The sequence below is a fragment of the Pongo pygmaeus genome, chromosome X (assembly GCF_028885625.2).
Source record: "Pongo pygmaeus isolate AG05252 chromosome X, NHGRI_mPonPyg2-v2.0_pri, whole genome shotgun sequence".
NCBI lineage: Eukaryota > Metazoa > Chordata > Mammalia > Primates > Hominidae > Pongo > Pongo pygmaeus.
Window position 1 is genome coordinate 36720001 of NC_072396.2, and position 21238 is coordinate 36741238.

At 36.7% G+C, this 21238-nt stretch overlaps 1 protein-coding gene across 1 annotated transcript in view; it reads left to right on the forward strand.

The window, feature by feature from the left end:
* The window catches only part of CFAP47 (cilia and flagella associated protein 47), a 458984-nt gene that overhangs the window by 54053 nt on the left and 383693 nt on the right, over positions 1 to 21238 (forward strand). The window contains exons 11-16 of the mRNA XM_054473062.2: positions 1536 to 1691; positions 2353 to 2539; positions 2636 to 2732; positions 5935 to 6151; positions 6455 to 6696; positions 20074 to 20204. Coding sequence (XP_054329037.1) covers positions 1536 to 1691; positions 2353 to 2539; positions 2636 to 2732; positions 5935 to 6151; positions 6455 to 6696; positions 20074 to 20204 — 1030 coding nt within the window. The remainder of the gene's footprint in view (positions 1 to 1535; positions 1692 to 2352; positions 2540 to 2635; positions 2733 to 5934; positions 6152 to 6454; positions 6697 to 20073; positions 20205 to 21238) is intronic.

Below are 21238 nucleotides of genomic sequence, written 5' to 3' on the forward strand. Positions count from 1 at the left end.
CTTTAAGTAATGAAATAAATTTTATAGTGTATTTACTTGTTGATAATTGTAATTTCTATTTCATTTTAATGCATTTTACCTTTTCAATTTTTGAGAATAAAATAAGGTAGGGATTTTTGTCTAGTTTTTATTTACTGCAGTATGCCTTGTGCTTAGAACAGTGTCAGGCATAGAGTAGGCACTTGGTAAATATTTTTTCAATAAATAAATGAGGAAAAATATTTTCTTTCCATAGTAATTTTTGTCCCCTGTTCTTTGCATATTTTAAAAAACGTATCCTCCTTAAGCTCCAGAGGTATTTCTAGATGTTTTTCTAAGGAGCCGATAAGGATTTAGATATGTTAATAGTCAGCTCTTTCTCATTTAAGGCATTTACACCACTACTTCTTTCCTTATCCCTCTCTCCTTGTTAGAGGTATCAGGACTTCAAATATATGTAGGAATTATTTCTAGGTTCTAAAGGTGGTTAAGTGTCTCAGAGCTTGAAGGAAAATTTAAATATCAAAAATTGTCTTTGAACAACAAAGCATTTGTTTCCTGTCTTGTTTTTTCACTCTCTTAAAGAAATTAACACAGTTAAAGCTGTATTACTGTAAACATTGAGGAATTGTTGAAGACAAGAAGAAAAATTAATTTTCATTTGACTTTGTGACTAATGTCTTCATACTTATGGTTTCTTTTTTCTTTTTTTTCATTATACTTTAAGTTCTAGGTTACATGTGCACAACGTGCAGGTTTGTTACGTATGTATACATGCACCATGTTGGTGTGCTGCACCCATTAACTCGTCATTTATATTAGATATATCTCCTAATGCTATCCCTCCCCCCACCCTCATACTTATGTTTTAATTACTGAGGGTGAATATCCTAATGATTAAGAACATTTGCTGAAGGTTGAGGTAGACCAAAGCCAGAAGCTGTGAATACTTGCACATTTTTTTTTATTGAAAATATATGGTGGGTAAAAAGGAAGAGCATAAACCCAGTTGAGTGAATATTAGATATAAAGTAATTCGCAGTTCTTTTATGAATTGTTTCCTCTATATAGGTTTATTGTTGATGGTTGTTTCATAAGTTGTGAAGTTTAAAGGAGGTAGCATGTTTAGCAAAAAGATTCATTATTTTACATTTTTTTTCTAATTTTGATCATAATGATCTAAAAACAGTTAACTTTTAGGAAACACTAGTCAGATTCAGATCTAGTTTCTTGGAGTCTTATCTGTAATCTAGCACTGTCCAAATTGCCTATCTGACTAATTCTTCAAAGATGAGTTTAGAATAGGCACCATTACATCCCGGTGACCTTACAACAGATTGTTTTTTGATTAGATTAAGAAAAAATAGGCTTTGCTCTAGTTCTACATGGAATCATGTCTTGATCTAGAATAGCATATGAGGGGAAAGACTAGAATCTGTCCTATTTGCCATTCCACACCCAACACCTGATATAGAAATTGGCTAGGAGGCTCTCAATAAATACTGATTGAACAAATGCATATATAAAAATATTAACATGACTTGCTTATATTGCAGGCCAATTTTCACAAAAGTTCCAAGATTTAACTGTGTGAATCATGATTTTGCATATACTACACTTGAAAAACAGCAGAAGAAATTACATGAAAACTATTATGCAATGTATCTTAAATATTTAAGAAGTGTGCGCTTGCAGAAGAAACAAGCAGAGAGGTAATGTTCAGTTCCTCAAAAAATATGCAACAGATCATGGTGTCTACAGAGTCAGAATTTTTTTTTAACTCCTGGTTTCTTTTTATTTCAGATGTTGTAAACTACATTTCAATACATGACAAAAGCAAAACACTGAGCTGCTTTAACTACAATTATTTCTTTTGTTACCTTTTGACTTGGAATTGTCTTAGATGGGTTTCCCCAGAAGCAGATCTTGAGACAGGGATTCCAGTGCCTATGATTTATGGAGTGTGTGCTCTCAGGAGAAACCTGTACAGAATGAGGGAAGCAGAATAGGGAAGGAGTGAGAGCTGAGGAAAAATGTGTTTCAAATAAAGTTGACACTCAGGGTCTCTTGAGACTAAATTTTACCACAAAGTTGTTGCTGGCTTGAGCCAAAGGGGCTTGTCTTTTGTGTTCCATATCAGTCATTGGCTGTCCTTGGGTGTGGCAGCCATGAGCGTAATTTCCTCCATGAGATGTTTGAGAAGGGAGTCTCCTCAGCAGAGGACAATTTTATGTGGATTAGTGCACCAGTCTGGTTAAGTGGATATGAGTGAGGCAGCAGCAATATGCACTATGGGAAAGGCTTGAATTTACAGATACATTTTTTGAATGACTTGACCTCAATTACTGATTATTATTATTATTAATTTTATAGGGAGCGCATGTATTCATATGATGATACAGACATAGGCTTAGAGCCAGGATCAGGTCTAAAGTCACCCTCACTCTCAGAAGCGGAAATAGAAGAGGAGCTGTCTTCAGCAGCGAATTCAATCAGAGCGAATCGATTGTTAACCACCAGGAGTATAGCATCTCAGGAGGAAGAGTCCGTGAGAAGAAAGGCATGTGCAATGTTTTACATTTGGTTGTTCCACAAGAATTCTTAAAATAGCTTTTGCTAATAATGAATAATTCTGGAAAAATATGATTTTTTACAGGTTCTCAAAGGACTTAAATCAGAACCATCCACTCCCCGAGAAAAACATGATTGCAGCTTAATTTTGACACCAAAGAAAATTCATCAAGTAATTGTTGGTGAGAATACACAAAAACCTACTACAGCCTTTTTTTTTTATAAAAAAATATTTCTTAAAGTATAATTTATATTTCATAAAATTTAAAGTATGCAAGTATCAACTTTGGAAATATAAGAAGTCCTCAGAGTAGGCATAGTTATTAAGTATGATTGAGAGAATGAACTTTAGTAAATGTAAAGTTATATAACCACCTTCGCAATTTAATTTTAGAATGCTGCCGTCACTCTCATGCCCATATGCAGTTACTCTCTATTTCTTTCTTTCTTTCTTTCTTTTTGAGACAGAGCCTCACTCTGTTGCTTAGGCTGGAATGCAGTGGCGTGATCTCGGTTCACTACAACCTCCACCTCCAGGGTTCAAGCGATTCTCCTGACTCAGTCTGTCAAGTAGCTGGGATTACAGGTGCAGCACCACCACATCCAGCTAAGTTTTTGTATTTTTAGTTGAGATGGGGTTTCACCGTGTTGGCCAGGCTGGTCTTGAACTCCTGACCTCAAGTGACCCACCAGCCTTGGCCTCCCAAAATGCTGGGATTACAGGGTGTGAGCCACCGCACCCCGCCCAGTTACTATTTCTACCCCTTGCCTCAGACAACCATTAATCAACTTTCTATCTCTATACAGTTGCCTATTCTGAAAATAAATGGAATCATACAATATCTAGCTTTTCATATATTGCTTTTTACACTTAGCATAATGTTTCTGAGGTTCACCCACGTGGTAGGTAGTATCAATATTTTGGTCCTTTTTCTACTGAAACAGCACCCCATTTTATGAGTATACCACACTTTGTTTATCAATTCCCCAGTTGATGGACATTAAGTTGTTTTCAGTTTGAGGCTACCATCAATAATGTTGCTATGAACATTCACATAAAATTCTCTGATTTCTAGGAGTGGAATTGCTGGGTTGTACAATAAATTTATATCTAACTTAAAAAAAAACGCCTCTAAAATGTTTTCCAAAGTTGATTGCACAAAGTTGTAATCCTGTCAGCAATGTATAATGGTTACAAGTTCTTCAACATTCTCACCAGCACTGTTATTTTCTGTCTTTTTGATTATAGACCTACTAGTGAGTATGAAATGTTATCTCATTGTGGATTTGATACTCATTTCCCTAAATGAATAAGATGTTGAATATATTTTCATGTACTTACTTAAAGAAATGTCTATGTGTGTCATATGTAGTCTTTGGAGAAATGCCTTTTAAATTCTTTACCCATTTATTTATTTATTTATTTATTTATTTATTTATTGAGACGGAGTCTCGCTCTGTCGCCCAGGCTGGAGTGCAGTGGTGTGATCTCGGCTCACTTCAAGCTCTGCCTCCCGGGTTCATGCCATTCTCCTGCCTCGACCTCCCGAGTAGCTGGGACTACAGGCACCCGCCACCACACCTGGCTAATTTTTTGTATTTTTAGTAGAGATGGGGTTTCACTGTGTTAGCTAGGATGGTCTCGATCTCCTGACCTTGTGATCTGCCCACTTCAGCCTCCCAAAGTGCTGGGATTATAGGCATGAGCCACCACGCCCGGCCTCTTTGCCCAATTTTTTATTCAAATATTTGCTTTCTTATTATAGAAAATTTTCTGTGTATGTGTTTATCTGTAGTATAATGTAGATATGCCTGCAACTTGGATTCTTAGCTTAGTTCTCTCTGGAATTGTGTTTGTATGCTTCAAGAACACCGTGTGTGCTATAGAGTAGGAAGGCTCTGTACTGAGACCAAACTGGGTTTAGTTCTGCAATGTACTAGTGCAGTGACATTAGGGTTTACCTCTATGGGTCTCAGTTTCTTCATCTGTGAAATGGGAAGTGATAATATTGCCTATGCCATAGTATAATTGTGTGAACCGAGTGCCTTACACATAGTAAGTGTTTAGAAAGTTTTAGTGAAAACACTTCATCCATAAGATGAGTATGCTGCATTAGAAAATGCTTAAAGTCTAATTGTAATTCCTTTATCCATTCAGTCATTTTAAAAGTGTTAATTGAATGGCCACCATATACTAGACACAGTTCTGGGTTCTGGAGATACAGCAATGAAGAAAACAGACTGAGCCCCTGCTCTCATAGAGATTACATTTGGCTGGGGTGGGAGGGAGATAATAAACCTTTCCTTATATAATACATAATTAGTATACAAGGTATGAAGAAACATAAACCAGGTTAAGTAGATCGAGGATAATAGAATGTTTTCATGGAGAGTCTCTTTTACCAGGTGGTTAGCATCTCTGAGAAGTATATTTGAGCAGAGACAGATACCTGTGTGAGGTAAAGACATGACGCATCTGGGCTGACTGTGAGTTAGGAGAACAAGTGAAAACTCCTTTTTAACCTTGCAGAAGTGCTATACAATATACCCTTCTAAGTCCGTTTTCACCAAGTGATTGAAGGCAGTTATGATTAAAGAAGTAGTGGCTATAACGGTCTGAAGTGGGAGTTCTCATTTCATTCTAACCACAGTTAAGGTGGCCATGAGGGAGATGTGGACAAAGGATGATTGATTGGTGTGGATGGGCTGATTCTCTCTCTAGGGGGGAATTCAGCATATAAAAACATGGAGAATGGTGGGAGAGAAGGAATGTAAAGGGGCACAAAATTTTTGGAGTGATGAATGTTCACTCTTTATTGTGGTGATTGTTTCACAGGTGTATACATATACGAACACTAATGAAATTCTATACTTTAAATATGTTCAGTTTACTATATGCCAGTTTTAACTAATTAAGCTGTTAAAGGCAGGGCAAAACTTAAAATTATTAAAATTGCTTTGATATAAAATCCTGGGCATTTTAAGGGGAAAACTTAAGCAATGAGTCATGGGAAATTTACCGGTTTCCGTAAATTATAGATAAGTGAATAAAATACTTGCACTAGTGGGAATAGAGGAGGTGTTGAAGTGTTGCAAATTAAGGTGCTAAGATAAGTTGTAGTGAATGGTTCTTATTTAGTCATATAATTTTTCATATAATTAGAATATATTTGTATTGAATTGTAGCCAGTAATGTCCAAACATTTAATCATGGTCATCTAGAAAAAAATGCTTACTTAATAATTTCTGATATTATTGTAAATATTTTTTAAAATTTCATTTTTATACAAATTGGTTGATCAAAATATATTTTGAAAACTTAAAAAGTAAATGAACTCATTTGCCATCTTTAAACTTAACAAAATACTTTTCTTTTTTTTTCAGGGCCTTCTGTCCTTAACTTTGGTAATATTTGTGTGAACTCTCCAAATACTCATCTACTTCATGTTATTAATATGCTACCTATGCATGTTTTGCTCCAGTTAGATACTGATTTAGAAGAACTTCAGAAGACCAACCAATTTTCATATGTGATTCCACCTACATCCAGTACTTATATTTCAATGGTATTTGAATCTCCCACCATTGGAAAATTTTGGAAGTAGGAATTATTTTTGAATTTCTGTTTGTTAGAATCAAAGTGTACTTTTGTAGAATGTGTATTTATTTTCCTGAATAATTGTATTGTATATTTGTTCTCCAAACACAGAAGCTATATGTGCATCAATTTTTAGATATATAGATTGATAGTTTAGTAGCAATCTAATTATCTTTCACAATTAAAGTATTACATGCTAAGAATTGTGGATGTTAATCAATGCTATGTGCATTTTACATGTAGCTGAATTCTATATTCACAAATAGCTATTATCAGTTAAATTTGGATGCTTTTGCTACATTACAGGTCTTTCACCTTTACAGTGAACAACGTACCCAGTGGACACATCCTAGTGATGGCAGTTGTCCAGCTAGTAACACTTGAGCTATCTTCTAATGAGCTAGTATTGAGACCACGAGGCTTCTTCATGAAAACATGTTTTCGGGGGACAGTTAGATTGTATAATCGTCAGAATTGTTGTGCTCAGTTTCAATGGCAACCCGTAAACACAGGAAGAGGGATAGCATTTTCTATTTGTCCAGCTAAAGGTAATGGTTTATTATTTGTTTGATTTAGACATTTATTTTTTCATGTATTCATGTATTCTGGTATTAATTATTTATTGAGTGTGTACTGTGTACTGGTGCCAAGAGTATAGAAGTAAATCAGATACTAACATCAGGGGTATTTATTTTTACAGATATAATATGATTTGGAAATATGGAACCCTTGTTAGGGTTCTCCAGAGAAACAGACCAACAGGGAGAGAGGGAGACAGAGAGAGAGAGATAAAGAGAGAGACATTTTAAGGAACTGCTTCTGGCTCACAGGTTGTGTGGTTGTGTGGCCTGGCAAGTTTGAAATTTGCAGGGCAGGGTGGTAGACTGGAGATACAGGGAAAAGTTGATGGTGGAGTCTTGAGTCCAAAGGCATTCTGGAGGCAGAATTTATTATTCCTCCTGGGACATCAGTCTTTTCTGTTAAGTTTCAAATAATTGGATGAAACCCACCCGCATTATGAAAGGTAATCTGCATGTTAATTAACTGATTGTGATAATTATTATACTATATATGCATATCAAATCATTATGTTGTACACCTTGAATGTATACAGTCTTTGTCAATTAACTGTTTCAAAAAGCCTACTGATTTAAGTGTTAATTACATCTAAAAAAACACTTTCACAACAACATCTGGACTGGAGTTTAACCAAATAACTGAGCCCTACAGCCTGGAGCAGTTGACAAATAAAATTGATCATCACAGATACTTATGGACAAAATAAATTTTGTTTAGTTTTAGTTAGATAATGATGATAATCTATGATTCAGAATGACATATTTTTCTAGTATGAATTCTTTTAGAAAGATCTAGAAATTACTTATAGCCGATATTTAATACAACTCATAAAATCCAATTAATAAAATTAAGAACTTAAAACTAAATAAGATGATTTTTAATTAATAGAAGACAATCTCAGATATACCATTTTTGACGTGCCCTGTATTTGTGAACCATCCTCTTAACCTTGTTTCCGCCATTCCCTGGAGTCTATAATTCCACATAGTATACCCGCTGTAACATGAACACTCGTAACTGCTAAACTGTGACTTATTTAGTAGCCTGTCAAATTTGGCAAACATCCTTGTGATGTGCTGTGAGGACCTCATGATGGCACAAGCTATCATTTAGGAAATAAGATAGCAATTTAGAAGTTGAATGATCAATACGGTATCTTTGTTTTATGTACATGTCATGCCTTTCCAGCTAGATGAAAAGGCTGGATCTTTGTATCAATAGTGATCCATTTGGTGCTTTATAACAGCTGAAGTCCAATTTTGCATGAATGGAAGGTAAAACAGACTTTGGATAATCTTAGCTGCTCACTAGCTGTTTTAACTTAAACAAAGTACTCTATGAATACAAGTTTCCTCATCTGTAAAATGGAGAGATGACTACATCTCAAAGATTAAATGTGTGAGAAACTTCTCTAATGCCTGGCAAAGAGTAGGTGCCAAATAAATGGATAGCCATTTTATTACGAAAATTTTCTAAATCTGTTTGGAATTTTTTCCTGAAACGATCCTCAGAGTAATAACCTATCCTGCACCTTTCCATCCATCCTCATTAGAAAACCCTTGCTCCCTGTTTCCTTCCATCTTTCCTCCCTCCTTTGTTCCCTTTCTAGTTCCCTTCCCCTTCTCTCTCCCTCCCTTTTTAAGTCTAATTTAGCAACAGTAATTATTTAAGGTCTAAATAGAAATATACTATACTTCATATTTCAGACGAGTCCTGGTTTGTAGAAATCTTGCCTTAAACATATTTTCTTGTGAATATCAGTCATTTCCAAGTCAGTATTTTACATAGCTCTAAAAGTGCTTGTAACAGGGAGTGTTATAAAAACAATCTTAAGTATTAAATTCACTTAATTTTAGTGTGGATGTGTAGATAGAGATTTTGACAAATTTAACAAGTGGAAGAGTAGGACAGTCCTTTCATTAGGTTTGGAGATCACTGACACAGCTATTTAATCTTATTAATGTGGATTGATTTAACACCATTCTAGATCATAATTTGTTAAGTATCTGAAATATACTTTCATCAATATTTCACAGAATCACTTGACCGAGCTCTTTATAAATCATAATACTGAAAATACTGGATCCTGCCTCAATCTATTGAAATGCTGAGAGAGTAATTAGAGAAGAGAGAAAATATTTCTGTACATTTAAGATATTTTAGATAAACCTTCTTCAGTTTGTTTGAACAGGTATCAAACAGTGGTTGTAGTATTATCAGCATTCCAGCTACAGGTGCTGACCAACCATCTGATATTGTGCTAAGAGTGTTAAAAAACTCACTACTCTATACTTTTCCTTGTATTAATATTTCTATATTCTAACTAGGGAGGAATGGGCTGGGCTTGCCTTATGGCTGCCATGGAAATGCAATGATGATACTTAATTTTTGTAAAAGAGAAGTGGAATTATAATATTATAAGCTGCAGTACCAGTTATGCTTCTTGTGGTCTTTAGAACTCTTATTTTTACAGGAGAGGTTTTTACATTTACTTTTATTTTCTTTGATTGTTCATGACACCTCTTATAATTTTTAACCAAACAATTACCAAGGTACAAACACACAAAGATATGTAATTTCTAATAAAATTTTTGTGTAAGTAATGCCATTAGTACTTAAGTTCTTTTTAAGAATACAAAAATATAATCCTCAAATCTATCTCATATAGCATTGAAAAAAGTGTTTGTAACTTGTAGCATATACAGTTTTGCTTATGTTCCTTTCCTCAGAATATTTATATAATGATTACTCAATTTCATATTGTTTTTACCATTTTGTAAACAGAAAGGGACTTTTTACCAAGCTATTTTTCTTGTGCTATATCAGTTTTGCATCCTGGGCAATACATTTAATCATATGCCTCTCTCTATATTTTTATAAACTGAAATGAATAATTCCAAATTAAAATTTATATTGTCTTTGTCCTTCCCTGAGGCATGATAGGTTTTGTGTTTGTGTTTGATAGTGGATATTGTAAGGGGAGAATATAAGAGTGGATTGATATTTTCTTTTTTATTATTTTTGAGACAAAGTTTCACTGTTGTTGCCCAGGCTGGAGTGCAATGGCGTCATCTCAGCTCACTGCAACCTCCACCTCCCAGGTTCAAGTGATTCTCCTGCCTCAATCCTCCCGAGTAGCTGGGATTACAGGCATGCACCACTACGCCCAGCTAATTTTGTATTTTTTAGTAGAGACGGGGTTTCTCCATGTTGGTCAGGCTGGTCTTGGACTCCTGACTTCAGGTGATCCACCTGCCTCGGCCTCTCAAAGTGCTGGGATTACAGGCATGAGACTCCGTGCCTGGCCAAGAGTGGACTGATATTTTCTAAGACAGAATTCACTTCTAATTTGACTTTTTCTGTGGGTATTGTTCATGCTTCTGCTTGTTTTGTTTTGTTTTTGTCTGTTATCTTTATCCTTACTAAAACCTTGAATCACACAATCCATGAACTTGTTTTTGATCAATTCACTCCCACTCTCTTTCTCACTTCCCTCACTCCTTGGTTGTATGCAATACCAGCTCTACCAGTCCCAGCCTTGCTCAATCCAGCTGAAGGGGAGAAAATCTAATTTATTTTCTCAATCCTCATAAATTTTTAACTGAGATACTCTCTCGAAAACAAAAGTCAGAATAACAAAAGAAAAACCAGCAGAAATTTATTGATGCATGCTGTACTGATCACATAGGAGAGGCCTCAGTTCAAAAGTATCTCTCTCAAGGCAGTGGCTTAGAGATCTTATTTAAATAGTATTTTAACAAAGAGCAATAAATCTTAGTATAGTAAGACAAAGGAGAATGCAGTTCCAGTCTTCTAAAAGGCAGAAAAATGTAAGAAGGTAGATTTTACCATGGCAGCCGTAAGGCAAGCCCAGCCCATTCCTCCCTAGTTAGAATAGAGAAATATTAATACAAGGAAAAGTATAGGGTATTAAGCTTTTTAAACCTTAGCACAGTATCAGATGGTTGGTCAGAACCTATAGCTGGAATGCTGATAATACAACAACCACTGTTTGATACCTGTTCAAACAAACCGAAGAAGGTTTATCTAGAATATCTTAAATGTACACCTAAAATCTGCTCCCAGATTTCTCTGGTGCCTGCTGATGTCTTCTCTGGGGCAATAAGCAAGTGATGTCTCCAGTAAGGAAGGATTTACATCCCAACATCAGGCAAACAGAGGCTGAGGCCCAGTGTTGTCCTGTGTTTTTAATTTAACAATCTTAATATATTGGGGAGAAATACTTTGTTTTCCTTTACAGCCATCCAGTTTCTTTCCCATACCCCTGATATACTTAATATTCCTGAAGAAAAAATATATAACTGTGCTCATTGGAGGGAGAAAATTCTTCTCAAGCTGACCTGTCAATATGGATGTATAATTCTTTCACTGCTTTCAACTCTTCTCAGCGCACTAAGATGGCTTTATTTATAGGACTGAATCTTCTTTGCAGAAATTACTTCCCATCACAATCTTCCCCAAACCCCAAAGAACAGGAAAAAGTTGTTCTGTAGCCTGACTTTTACATATTCCTCAGGATTTGTCTTTCTGCAGAATTCCTGATCATCTTTTATGTCACAATTCACATGCCACCTCCACATAATGAGGTTTCCTCTAGCTTTTTGGCTAATTAAATTTTTTTTTTACCCTTTATTTCTGCTCCTATTATGCATTTGTTATGTCATCAACAATTATTTGTTTTTATCTTTCCCTTATTTTGGCAGGCGTTGCTAAATCCATATCTGATGTTGGTTCCTCTTCCCAACAGGACCCTCATTTTGTTTAGGGCAACAATGTTCTCATCTGAAAAAACTCTTCCCCAAACCTCTTTTGCTATGGACATAAATTTTATTTTTCTTCACCCTCCTCCTATGTACTTGAAACTATTTCCCCAAGTATTTTTTACATGTATTATCATATTTATTTATTTGGACAATAAGATGTTTAATATCACAAACATATATGTGTGTATATATGTTTATGATTATATATATATATATAATTGCTCTCTTTGTCTTTCCAGCTTATTTAAAACAAAATTACATAAAGAAATAGCTATAAAAATATGTTGTTGAGATTGTAACATAAATATACAATAAATATAACATTAGTACCACACAAAGGAGAAAAAGGGAGTAAAGTTATGTAAGAGTAACAGTTCTACAAACAGCATAAAGGAGGAAATAATTACACAAATTAAAATGTCAGTGGAAAATATTCATTTAGTACCAAAGAACATAGTAAAGGTAGAATAAAGAATAAAAATACATGAGCCAAACATAAAACAAAATATAAAAGAGCAGATATAAATTCAAATATATCAATTCTAGCACTAAATATGAAAGCATTAAACAAGTATCAAATAAAAAGTCAAGGAATGTCTACTAGATATTAAAACAACAGCAAAAACTGAAACATCTACCACAAACAATCTACAAAAGTAGCTTAAATCCAGAGAAATAGGATAAAAGTAAGAGGATAAAAAACTTGCAAACGGGAAACATAAGAAAGCTGGAGTGATGATATAACAATTAGACAAAATATACATTTTTAAAAACTTTTATTTTAGGTTTAGGGGTACATGTGCAGGTTTGTTACATAGGAAAATCCGCCTGTCACATGGATTTGATGTACAGATTGACACTCAGTTAATAAGCGTAATACCCAACAGGTAGTTTTCAATCCTCACCCTCCTCCCAACCTCCATCCTCAAGTAGTATGCAAAGTCTGTTGTCCCCTTCTTTGTGTCCATGTATATTCTATGTTTAGCTCCTAGTTATAAATGAGAACATGTGGTATTGATTTTCTGTTTCTGCATCAGTTTGCTTAGGATAATGGCTTCCAGCTGCAATCAAGGTTGCCGCAAAGGCCATGATCACATTCTTTTTTATGGCTGTGTAGTATTCCATGGTATATATGTACCACATTTTCTTTATCTAGTCTAGTGTTGATGGGTGTTTAGGTTGATTTCATGTGTTTGCTATGGTTAATAGTGACAGACACATGCATGTGTCATTATGGTAGAATAATGTATATTCCTTTGGCTATATACCCAATAATGGGATTGCTGGGTCAAATGGTATTTCTTTTTTAAATTATTGGAGAAATACCAAACTGGTTTCCACAGTGGCTGAACTAATTTAAACTCCCACCAGCAGTGCATAAGTGTTCTGTTTTCTTTGTAACCTCAACAGCATTGGTTATTATTTGACTTTTTAGTAGTAGCCATTCGGACTGGTGTGAGATGGTATCTCATCGTGGTTTTGATTTACATTTCTCTAATGATTAGTGATGTTGAGAATTTTTATATGCTTGTTGGCTGCATGAATGTCTTATTTTGAGAAATGTCTGTTCATATCCTTTGCCCATTTTTTAATATTAGACTTTTGTCAGATATGTAGTTTGAAAATATTTTTTCCCATTCTGTAGGTTGTATTTTTACTCTGTTGATAGTTAATTTTGCTGTACAGAAGCTCTTTAGTTTAATTAGGTCTCACTTGTCAATTTTCGTTTTTGTTGCAATTGCTTTTGGTGTCTTCATCATGAAATCTTTGCCAGGGTTTATCTCCAGAATGCTATTTCTTAGGTTATTTTCCAGGATTTTTAGTTTTTAGGCTTTACATTTTAATCTGTAAGGCATCTTGAGTTGATTTTTGTATGTTGTGTAGGGAAAGGGTCTAACTTCAATTTTCTGCAAATGGCTAGCCAATTATCCTAGCACTATTTGTTGAGTAGGGAGTCCTTTCCCTATTGCTTGTCTTTGTCAATTTTGTCAAAGATCAGATAGTTGTAGATGTGTGGTTTCATTTCTGGACTCTCTAGTCTGTTCCATTGGTCTATGTGTCTGTTTTTCTACCAGCACCAAGCTGTCTTCATTACTGTATTCTTGGAGTATAGTTTGAAGTTGGATAATGTGATGCCTCCAAGTTTGTTCTTTTTGGTTAGGATTGTCTTGGCTATTTGGGCTCTTTTTATGGTTCCATATGAATTTTAAAATAGTATTCTTCTAATTCTGTGAAGAATGTCAGTGGTAGTGTGATAGGAATAGCATTGAATCTGTACATTGCTTTGGTCATTTTAACAGTATTGATTCTTTCAATTCATGAGCACAGAATATTTTTCTATTTGTTTGTGTCATCATTGATTTCCTTAACTAATGTTTTGTAATTCTCATTGTGGAGATCTTTCACCTCCCTGGTTAACTGTATTTCCAGGTGTTTTATTCCTTTTGAGGCTATTGTGAATGGGATCACATTCCTGATTTGGCTCTCAGCTTAGACATTGCTGTTGTATAGAAAAGCTACTGATTTTTATACATTGATTGTGGATCCTGAAGCTTTGCTGAAGTTGTTTATCCAATCTAGGTGTATTTGGGCAGAGACTATGGGGCTTTCTAGGTATAGAATCATATCATCTAAAAACAGAGATAGTTTGACTTTATCTCTTCCTATTTGGATGTCTTTTATTTATTTCTCTTGCTTGATTGCTCTGGCTAGGACTTCTAGCACTACACTGAATAGAAGTGGTGGGAATAGACATTCTTGTTTTGATCTAATTTTAAAGATAAATACTTCCAGCTCTTTCCTGTTCAGCATGATGTTGGCTGTGGGTTTATCATAGACGGCTCTTATTATTTTGATCTTATTATTTTGAGATGTGTTTCTTCAATGCCTAGTTTATTGAGGGCTTTTAACATGAAGGGATGTGGAATTATATTGAAAGCCTTTTCTGCATCTATTGAGATTATTATGTGTTTTATATTTTTAGTTCTATTTATGTGATAAATCACATTTATTGATTTGTGTATGTTGAGCCAACCTGTGTCTCTTGGGATAAAGCCTACTTGAACATGGTGGGTTAGCTTTCTGATGTGCTGTTGGATATGGCTTGCTAGTAATTTGTTAAGAATTTTTGCATCTATGTCCATCAAGGATATTGGCCTGAAGTTTTTTTTTTTTTTTTTTGTATTTCTGCCAGGTTTTGGTATTAAAATGATTCTGACCTTGTTGAATGAGTTAGGGAGGAATCACTCCCCCTCAATTTTTTTGAATAGTTTCAGTAAGAATGGTGCCAGCTCTCTTTTATACATCTGGTAGAATTTGGCTGTAAATCTTTTTGGTTCTGGGCTTTTTTCTGGTCGGTAGGGTTTTTACTACTGATTAAATTTCAGAACTCATTACTGATCTGTTCAGGGTTTCACTTTCTTTCTGGCTCAATAATGGGATGTTGTATGTTTCCAGGAATTTATCTATTCCTTGTAGGCCTTCTATTTTTGCATACAGAAGTGTTTGTAATATAAGTTTTTTTTGTATTTCTGTGGGGTATGTGTTAATGTCCCCTTTATCATTTCTGATTGCATCCATTTGGATCTTCTCTTTTTTTCTTTCTTACTCTAGCTAATGGTCCATCAATCTTATTTATTCCTTCAAATAACCAGTTCATGGATTTGTTTATATTTTGTATGGTTTTCCATGTCTCAATTTCATTCACTTCAGCTGTGATTTTGGTTATTTCTGGTCTTCTGCTAGCTTTGGGGTTGGTTTGCTGTTTTTCTAGTTCCTCTAGTTGTGATGTTTGGTTGTTAATTTGAGACCTTTCTAAGTTTTCAATGTGGGTGTTTAGCACTATAAAATTTCTGCTTAATATTGTATTAGCTGTGTCCTAGAGAGTCTGCTATGTTGTATTTTTTTTCTCGTTAGTTCTAAAGAAATTTTTGATTTCTCCTTAATTTCATTTTTTACCCAAAAGTCATTCAGGAGCAAGTTGTTTAATTTCCATTTAATTATATGGTTTTGAGCAACCTTCTTAGTGTTGATTTCTATTTTTATTGTGCTGTGGTCTGATGGTGTTTTGTTTGATTTTGTTTTAATTTACTGATAATTTTTCTATGGCCAATAGTGTGGTCAGTTTTAGAGTATATGCCATGTGCAGATGAAAGGAATGTATACTCTGATGTTTGGGAGTGGAGAGTTCTGTATATGTCTGTTAGGTCCATTTGGTTAGGTTTTTGAGTTTAGGTCCTGAATATCTTTGTTAGTTTTCTGCCTCAGTAGTCCGTTTGATAATGTCACTGGGACGTTGATGTCTCCCACTATTAGTGTGTTTATCTGAGTCTCTTTGTAGGTCTCAAAAAACCTGTTTTATAAATGTGGGTGCTCCTGTTTTGGGTACATATACAAAGACTTATCTCAGCACTCCTGGGCTGTGTGCTGTAACTCTGGGAACTGATAGTGGGCCCCAGGTTTGTTCTCTGGCCCCTCAAGATTAGGAACCTCCGTGCTAGGGGGACTGAGGTGTTCCTGGTCTGCTGGCCACAACATTCCTATTGGGGGTGCTGTCAAAAGCACCTCATCAGGGCCAGGGTGGTGGGATGCACTTGTACTAGCAGTGGTGGTGTGGTGGGGTGCACATGGACACTAAGGCCAGCAGGAGAGGAGAGGGGATATCTGCCTGCACACATGCCCTGGCAAAGCAGTGGAACAAATTGTGGGTGAGTACATGCCAGCAAAGTGGCAGGGGAAGGCTGTGATGGGGGGAGAGTGCAGGTGGGCTGGTACATTTCAGGGGAAGCTGGTCTGCTATAGTTCCTTGATGGTCAGGTACAGTCTGACAGTGAAGGAGCTATGATAAGGTCCCCCAGGAAGCACCCTGGTTGGGCATCCAAGGCTGTGGTGCAAGCCGGCATGGCCAGACTAGGGCTACTGGAAATGACGGCAGACAGGAAGGTGCTCAGATCAGACTAGTCCTGTCCTATGAGCAAGACAGCCCTGCTCTGCCCAAGTCTAATAGTTACTCAAAGGCTAAATTATTCTAGAGGATCACTGCAAGCTTTGGAGTGTGGGGATCCCAAGTTGTGCTCAACTGTGGCAGTTCCCATGCCAAACCCTCAGGGCTCTACACAGCCTGGAGTCCTGCCCCTTCCTCCTAAGCGGCTCTCCCTGCCATCATTAGCTTATTTAATCCCCACAATGTGATTCTCTCAGTTAAATACAATTGTTATCTCCATTTTACATGTAATTAAACTGAGCTACAGAGCAATTAAGGAAATTGCCCATGGTCTCAGGTAGTAAGTGCCAGTTCTGAAATTTGAACTAGGAAGACCTTAGAATTTGTGCTCTTTTGGGGTTGCTCTTCTTGAGGAGTATCTTTGTGGTGTTCTCTGTATTTCCTGAATTTGAATGTTAGCCTGTCTTGCTAGGTTGAGGAAGTTCTCCTGGATAACATCCTGAAGTGTGTTTTCCAACTTGGTTCCATTCTCCCCGTTGCCTTCAGGTACACCAATCAAATGTAGGTTTGGTCTTTTCACATAGTCCTATATGCTTTGTTTGTTCCTTTTCATTCTTTTTTCTCTAATCTTGTGTTCGTACTTTATTTTATTAAGTTGATCTTCAAACTCTGATATCCTTTCTTCTGCTTGATGGATTCAGCTGTTGATACTTGTGTATGCTTCACAAAGTTCTCGTGCTGTGTTTTTCAGCTCCATCAGGTCATTTATGTTCTTCTCTAAACTGGTTATTCTAGTTAACAGTTCCTCTAACCTTTTATCAAGGTTCTTAGCTTCCTTGCATTGGGTTAGAACATGCTCCTTTAGCTCAGGGGAGTTTGTTATTATCCACCTTCTGAAGCCTACTTCTGTCAATTGGTCAAACTCATTCTCCATCCAGTTTTGTTCCCTTGCCAGCGAGGAGTTGTGATCCTTTGGAAGAGAAGAGGCATTCTGGTTTTTGAAATTTTCAGCCTTTTTGCACTGATTTTTTCTCATCTTCATGGATTTATGTACCTTTGGTTTTTGCCATTGGTGACCTTTGGATGGAGTTTTTGTGTGGACGTCCTTTTTGTTGATGTTGGTGCTATTGCTTTCTGTTTGTTAGTTTTCCTTCCAACAGTTAGGCCCCTCTTCTGCAGGTCTGCTGGAGTTTGCTGGGGGTCCACTCCAGACCCTGTTTGCCTGGGTATCACCAGCGGAGGCTGCAGAACAGCAAAATTGCTGCCTGCTCCTTCCTCTGGCAGCTTTGTCCCAGAGGGGCACCTGCCAGAAGCCAGCCTGAGCCCTCCTGCATGAGGTGTCTGTTGACCCCTGCTGGGAGGTGTCTTCTAGTCAGCAGGCATGGGAGTCAGGGACCCACTTGAGGAGGCAGTCTGTCCCTTAGCAGAGCTCGAGCACTGTGCTGGGAGATCTGCTGCTCTCTTCAGAGCCGGCAGGCAGGAAAGTTTAAGTCTGCTGAAGCTGTGCCCACAGCTGCCTCTTTCCCCAGGTGCTCTGTCCCAGGGAGATGGGAATTTTATCTATAAGCCCCTGACTGGGGCTGCTGCATTTCCTTCAGAGATGCTCTGCCCAGAGAGGAGGAATCTAGAGAGGCAGTCCAGCTACAGCAGCTTTGCGGTGCTGCTGTGAGCTCTGCCCAGTCTAAACTTTCTGGAGGCTTATTTTACACTGTGAGGGGAAAACAGCCTCCTCAAGCCTCAGTAATGGCAGACGCCCCTCCCCTCACTAAGCTCCAGTGTCCCAGGTCGACTTCATACTGCTCTGCTGGCAGTGAGAATTTCAAGCCAATAGATCTTAGCTTGGTGGGCTCTGTGGGGGTGGGATCCGCTGAGTGAGACCACTTGGCTCCCTGGCGTCAGCCCCCTTTCCAGGGGGAGTAAACTGTTCTGTCTCACTGGCATTCCAGGTGCCACTGGGGTATGAAAAAAAACTCCTGCAGCTAGCTTGGTGTCTGCCCAAATGGCCACCCAGTTTTGTGCTTGAAACCTAGGGCTCTGGTGGCATAGGCACCTGGGGGAATCTCCTGGTCTGTGGGTTGCGAATACCATGGGGAAAGTGTAGTGTCTGGGCTGGAATGCACCATCCCACACGGCAAGGTCCGTCACGGCTTCCCTTGGCTAGGGGAGGGAGTTTCCCGACCACTTGTGCTTCCCAGGTGAGGTGACACCCCACCCTGCTTTGGCTTGCCTTCTGTGGACTGCACCCACTGTCTAACCAGTCCCAATGAGATGAACTGGGTACCTCAGTTGGGAATGCAGAAATAACCCACCTTCTCCATTGATCTCACTGGGAGCTACAGACCAGAGCTGTTCCTATTCGGCCATCTTGCCTGGGAATTCAAATTTGTGCTCTTTTAATCACCATGATATATGATACCTTTTTACATTGAGGAAGGCCACATGGTAAGGAATGTTAATATAGGAAGCTAGCAGGAGCTCATTGGTCTTTGAAGGCGTTGTCAACCTGTTAAGACAGATCTGCAATACCTATCCTTGGGATTTTAATTGCATAAGATAAACTCTTACCTGCCTAACCCACTGAAGCAAGACTTTTTGTTATTTACATTCAAATGTAATCTTGATGGACCCTTATTAAACTGATGGCACTTCCATAACCAGTTCTCTTCTTTTTATAAATTAATGTGCCTAACACAGTGTTGGCATTCAAGAGTATTAAAAATATCTGATATTGGGTGTTTTCCGGGCATCATATACTATGTTACTCCCCGTACATATGTTGTTATCTCCCTATATGGCCACTGCAAAACTAAGAGGGAGGTAGGCAGTATATAGTTTTTAAGATTTAGAAAACTTCCATTCCATGACAGTCAACCTGACCCAAGGCAAAGTTTTCTTGTGATGGTGATTGATTTCTTTCATTCAGTATCCGGTGCCTTTGAATCTCAGGGGCTTCTCCCTTTCCGAAGGAAGAACATCTAAGTTATTGTTTCCATTAAGTAATATTTTCCTTTCTCCAAAGGAAATGATGAATTTAAACAGATAAAACAGCTCACACCAAATGTACCTGATACCACATGAGTTCTCAATGTATTTGAATTATAGCAATGTGTTAATTACCGATAGCTAAATCAGAAGCTACATCTCTAGGGATGTATGTATTTCAAAAAAATTCTGTGGTGATGACAATTCTTCCTTATGAAAGCTGAATGAATAATGCTGACAAGTATTCCAGAATGTCAGGAAACGTGTGGTGTGGGCAATTTGGTTAGGAATCACAAATGATTTTCTACTGTCTATATGTAAATTTATCTCTAATCATAGAGTGTTTGCTTCATTGTTAAATTTTCTGTTGTTTTCCAAATATTGGCATATTTTTTCATATATTTTATTTGCCTATTAAAATTGAAAAATAAGGCATGCATTTTCTATTTTAATCAAACCCTATAGGTCAATACTGATTTGATAATATCTCACTTAGCATTTTTATGCTTTGGAGTTTAATTTTAATAATTTATTTAATGCAATCACATTTTTACCTTAACTCTTATTTTGGATATTAACAAAAATAAATACAATTAAAATGTGGAAAATGTCTTATTTTCTCTCTACATTTTCTGTAGGCACTGTTGAAGCATACTCCTCACTGGAATGTGAAGTAACATGGCAGCAGGGCTTCAGTTCTCCAGAAGAAGGAGAATTTATTCTTCATGTCTTTCAAGGAAACGCGTTGAAGCTAAAATGTGTTGCACATGTAATTATTTTCCTTGAACATGGTTTTTGTTTTGAGGGCTATGAATTGGTTGGGTATACACTGGTGTGTATAGTTACCTATATCTAGAATTAACTGTAAAACCCAAGACTTTCATGCAACAGTACTAGTTTTTTTGTTAGAGCCTCTATAAATATGTAATATCATCATGGGAGCCATTGAAATGAAATTATTTTATTAAGAGACACAAAAAATATTTTCAGAGAATATACTTGATGGATTAAAAATGTGAGTAGAGGGAAAGCTGTAATATGCAATTTTAACCTTTTTCTGGTACAGTCCAGAGGGCCTTAACTTCATGACTCAATCACCAAGCATGATTTTACATGTGTACCAAATTTCCCACTCAATGTTCTTAGAAATATTAAAGAAGCCAAATGCTCTTTTACTAAACCCCATCTATATTTCTAGGACATGATGGTACTCTTACATATTTCAGCTGTGGAGGAGTTTTTAGCCTCAAGAGATGAGAAATTCATCTACTTTTAGTGATTGCAAGTGACAGAACTCAGTATGGTTTTTCTTCTAAGCCTAAAATAAGCTGGGTCCTCCTGCTTTTCATTATGTGTAAATTAGTTTTATTTTTTAAAAACTTTCTATTGAAGTATAACATGCATATGTATATGTATATGTGGAGAAACATGAAGTGATTAAATAAAATATTCATTTGTTTGTCATTCATATATGAAGGCCTGATTGGTCTGTTTACTCTTCTGTTAGTTTTGTTTGAAAATTTATTATTCCAGTTACCTGGATAATATTCTTCAAATAAATGTAATTATAGAGTATATTAAAACCTATGACAATAACGAATAATATTTCATAAGTGAAGACAATAGGGTCTGATATAAAGAACACATAATGAGAAGTTGGAAAACTTGGATTCTAGTTCCCCTTTGGCTACTGCTTGCTTTCCTGAAAAATCGAAGAGGTGGATGATACCAACATTTCCAAAAATCAGTCTATGTTGCACTAGTTCTGTGAGGTGCTTTGTGTGAGATGAGGAGGGGGAGTCC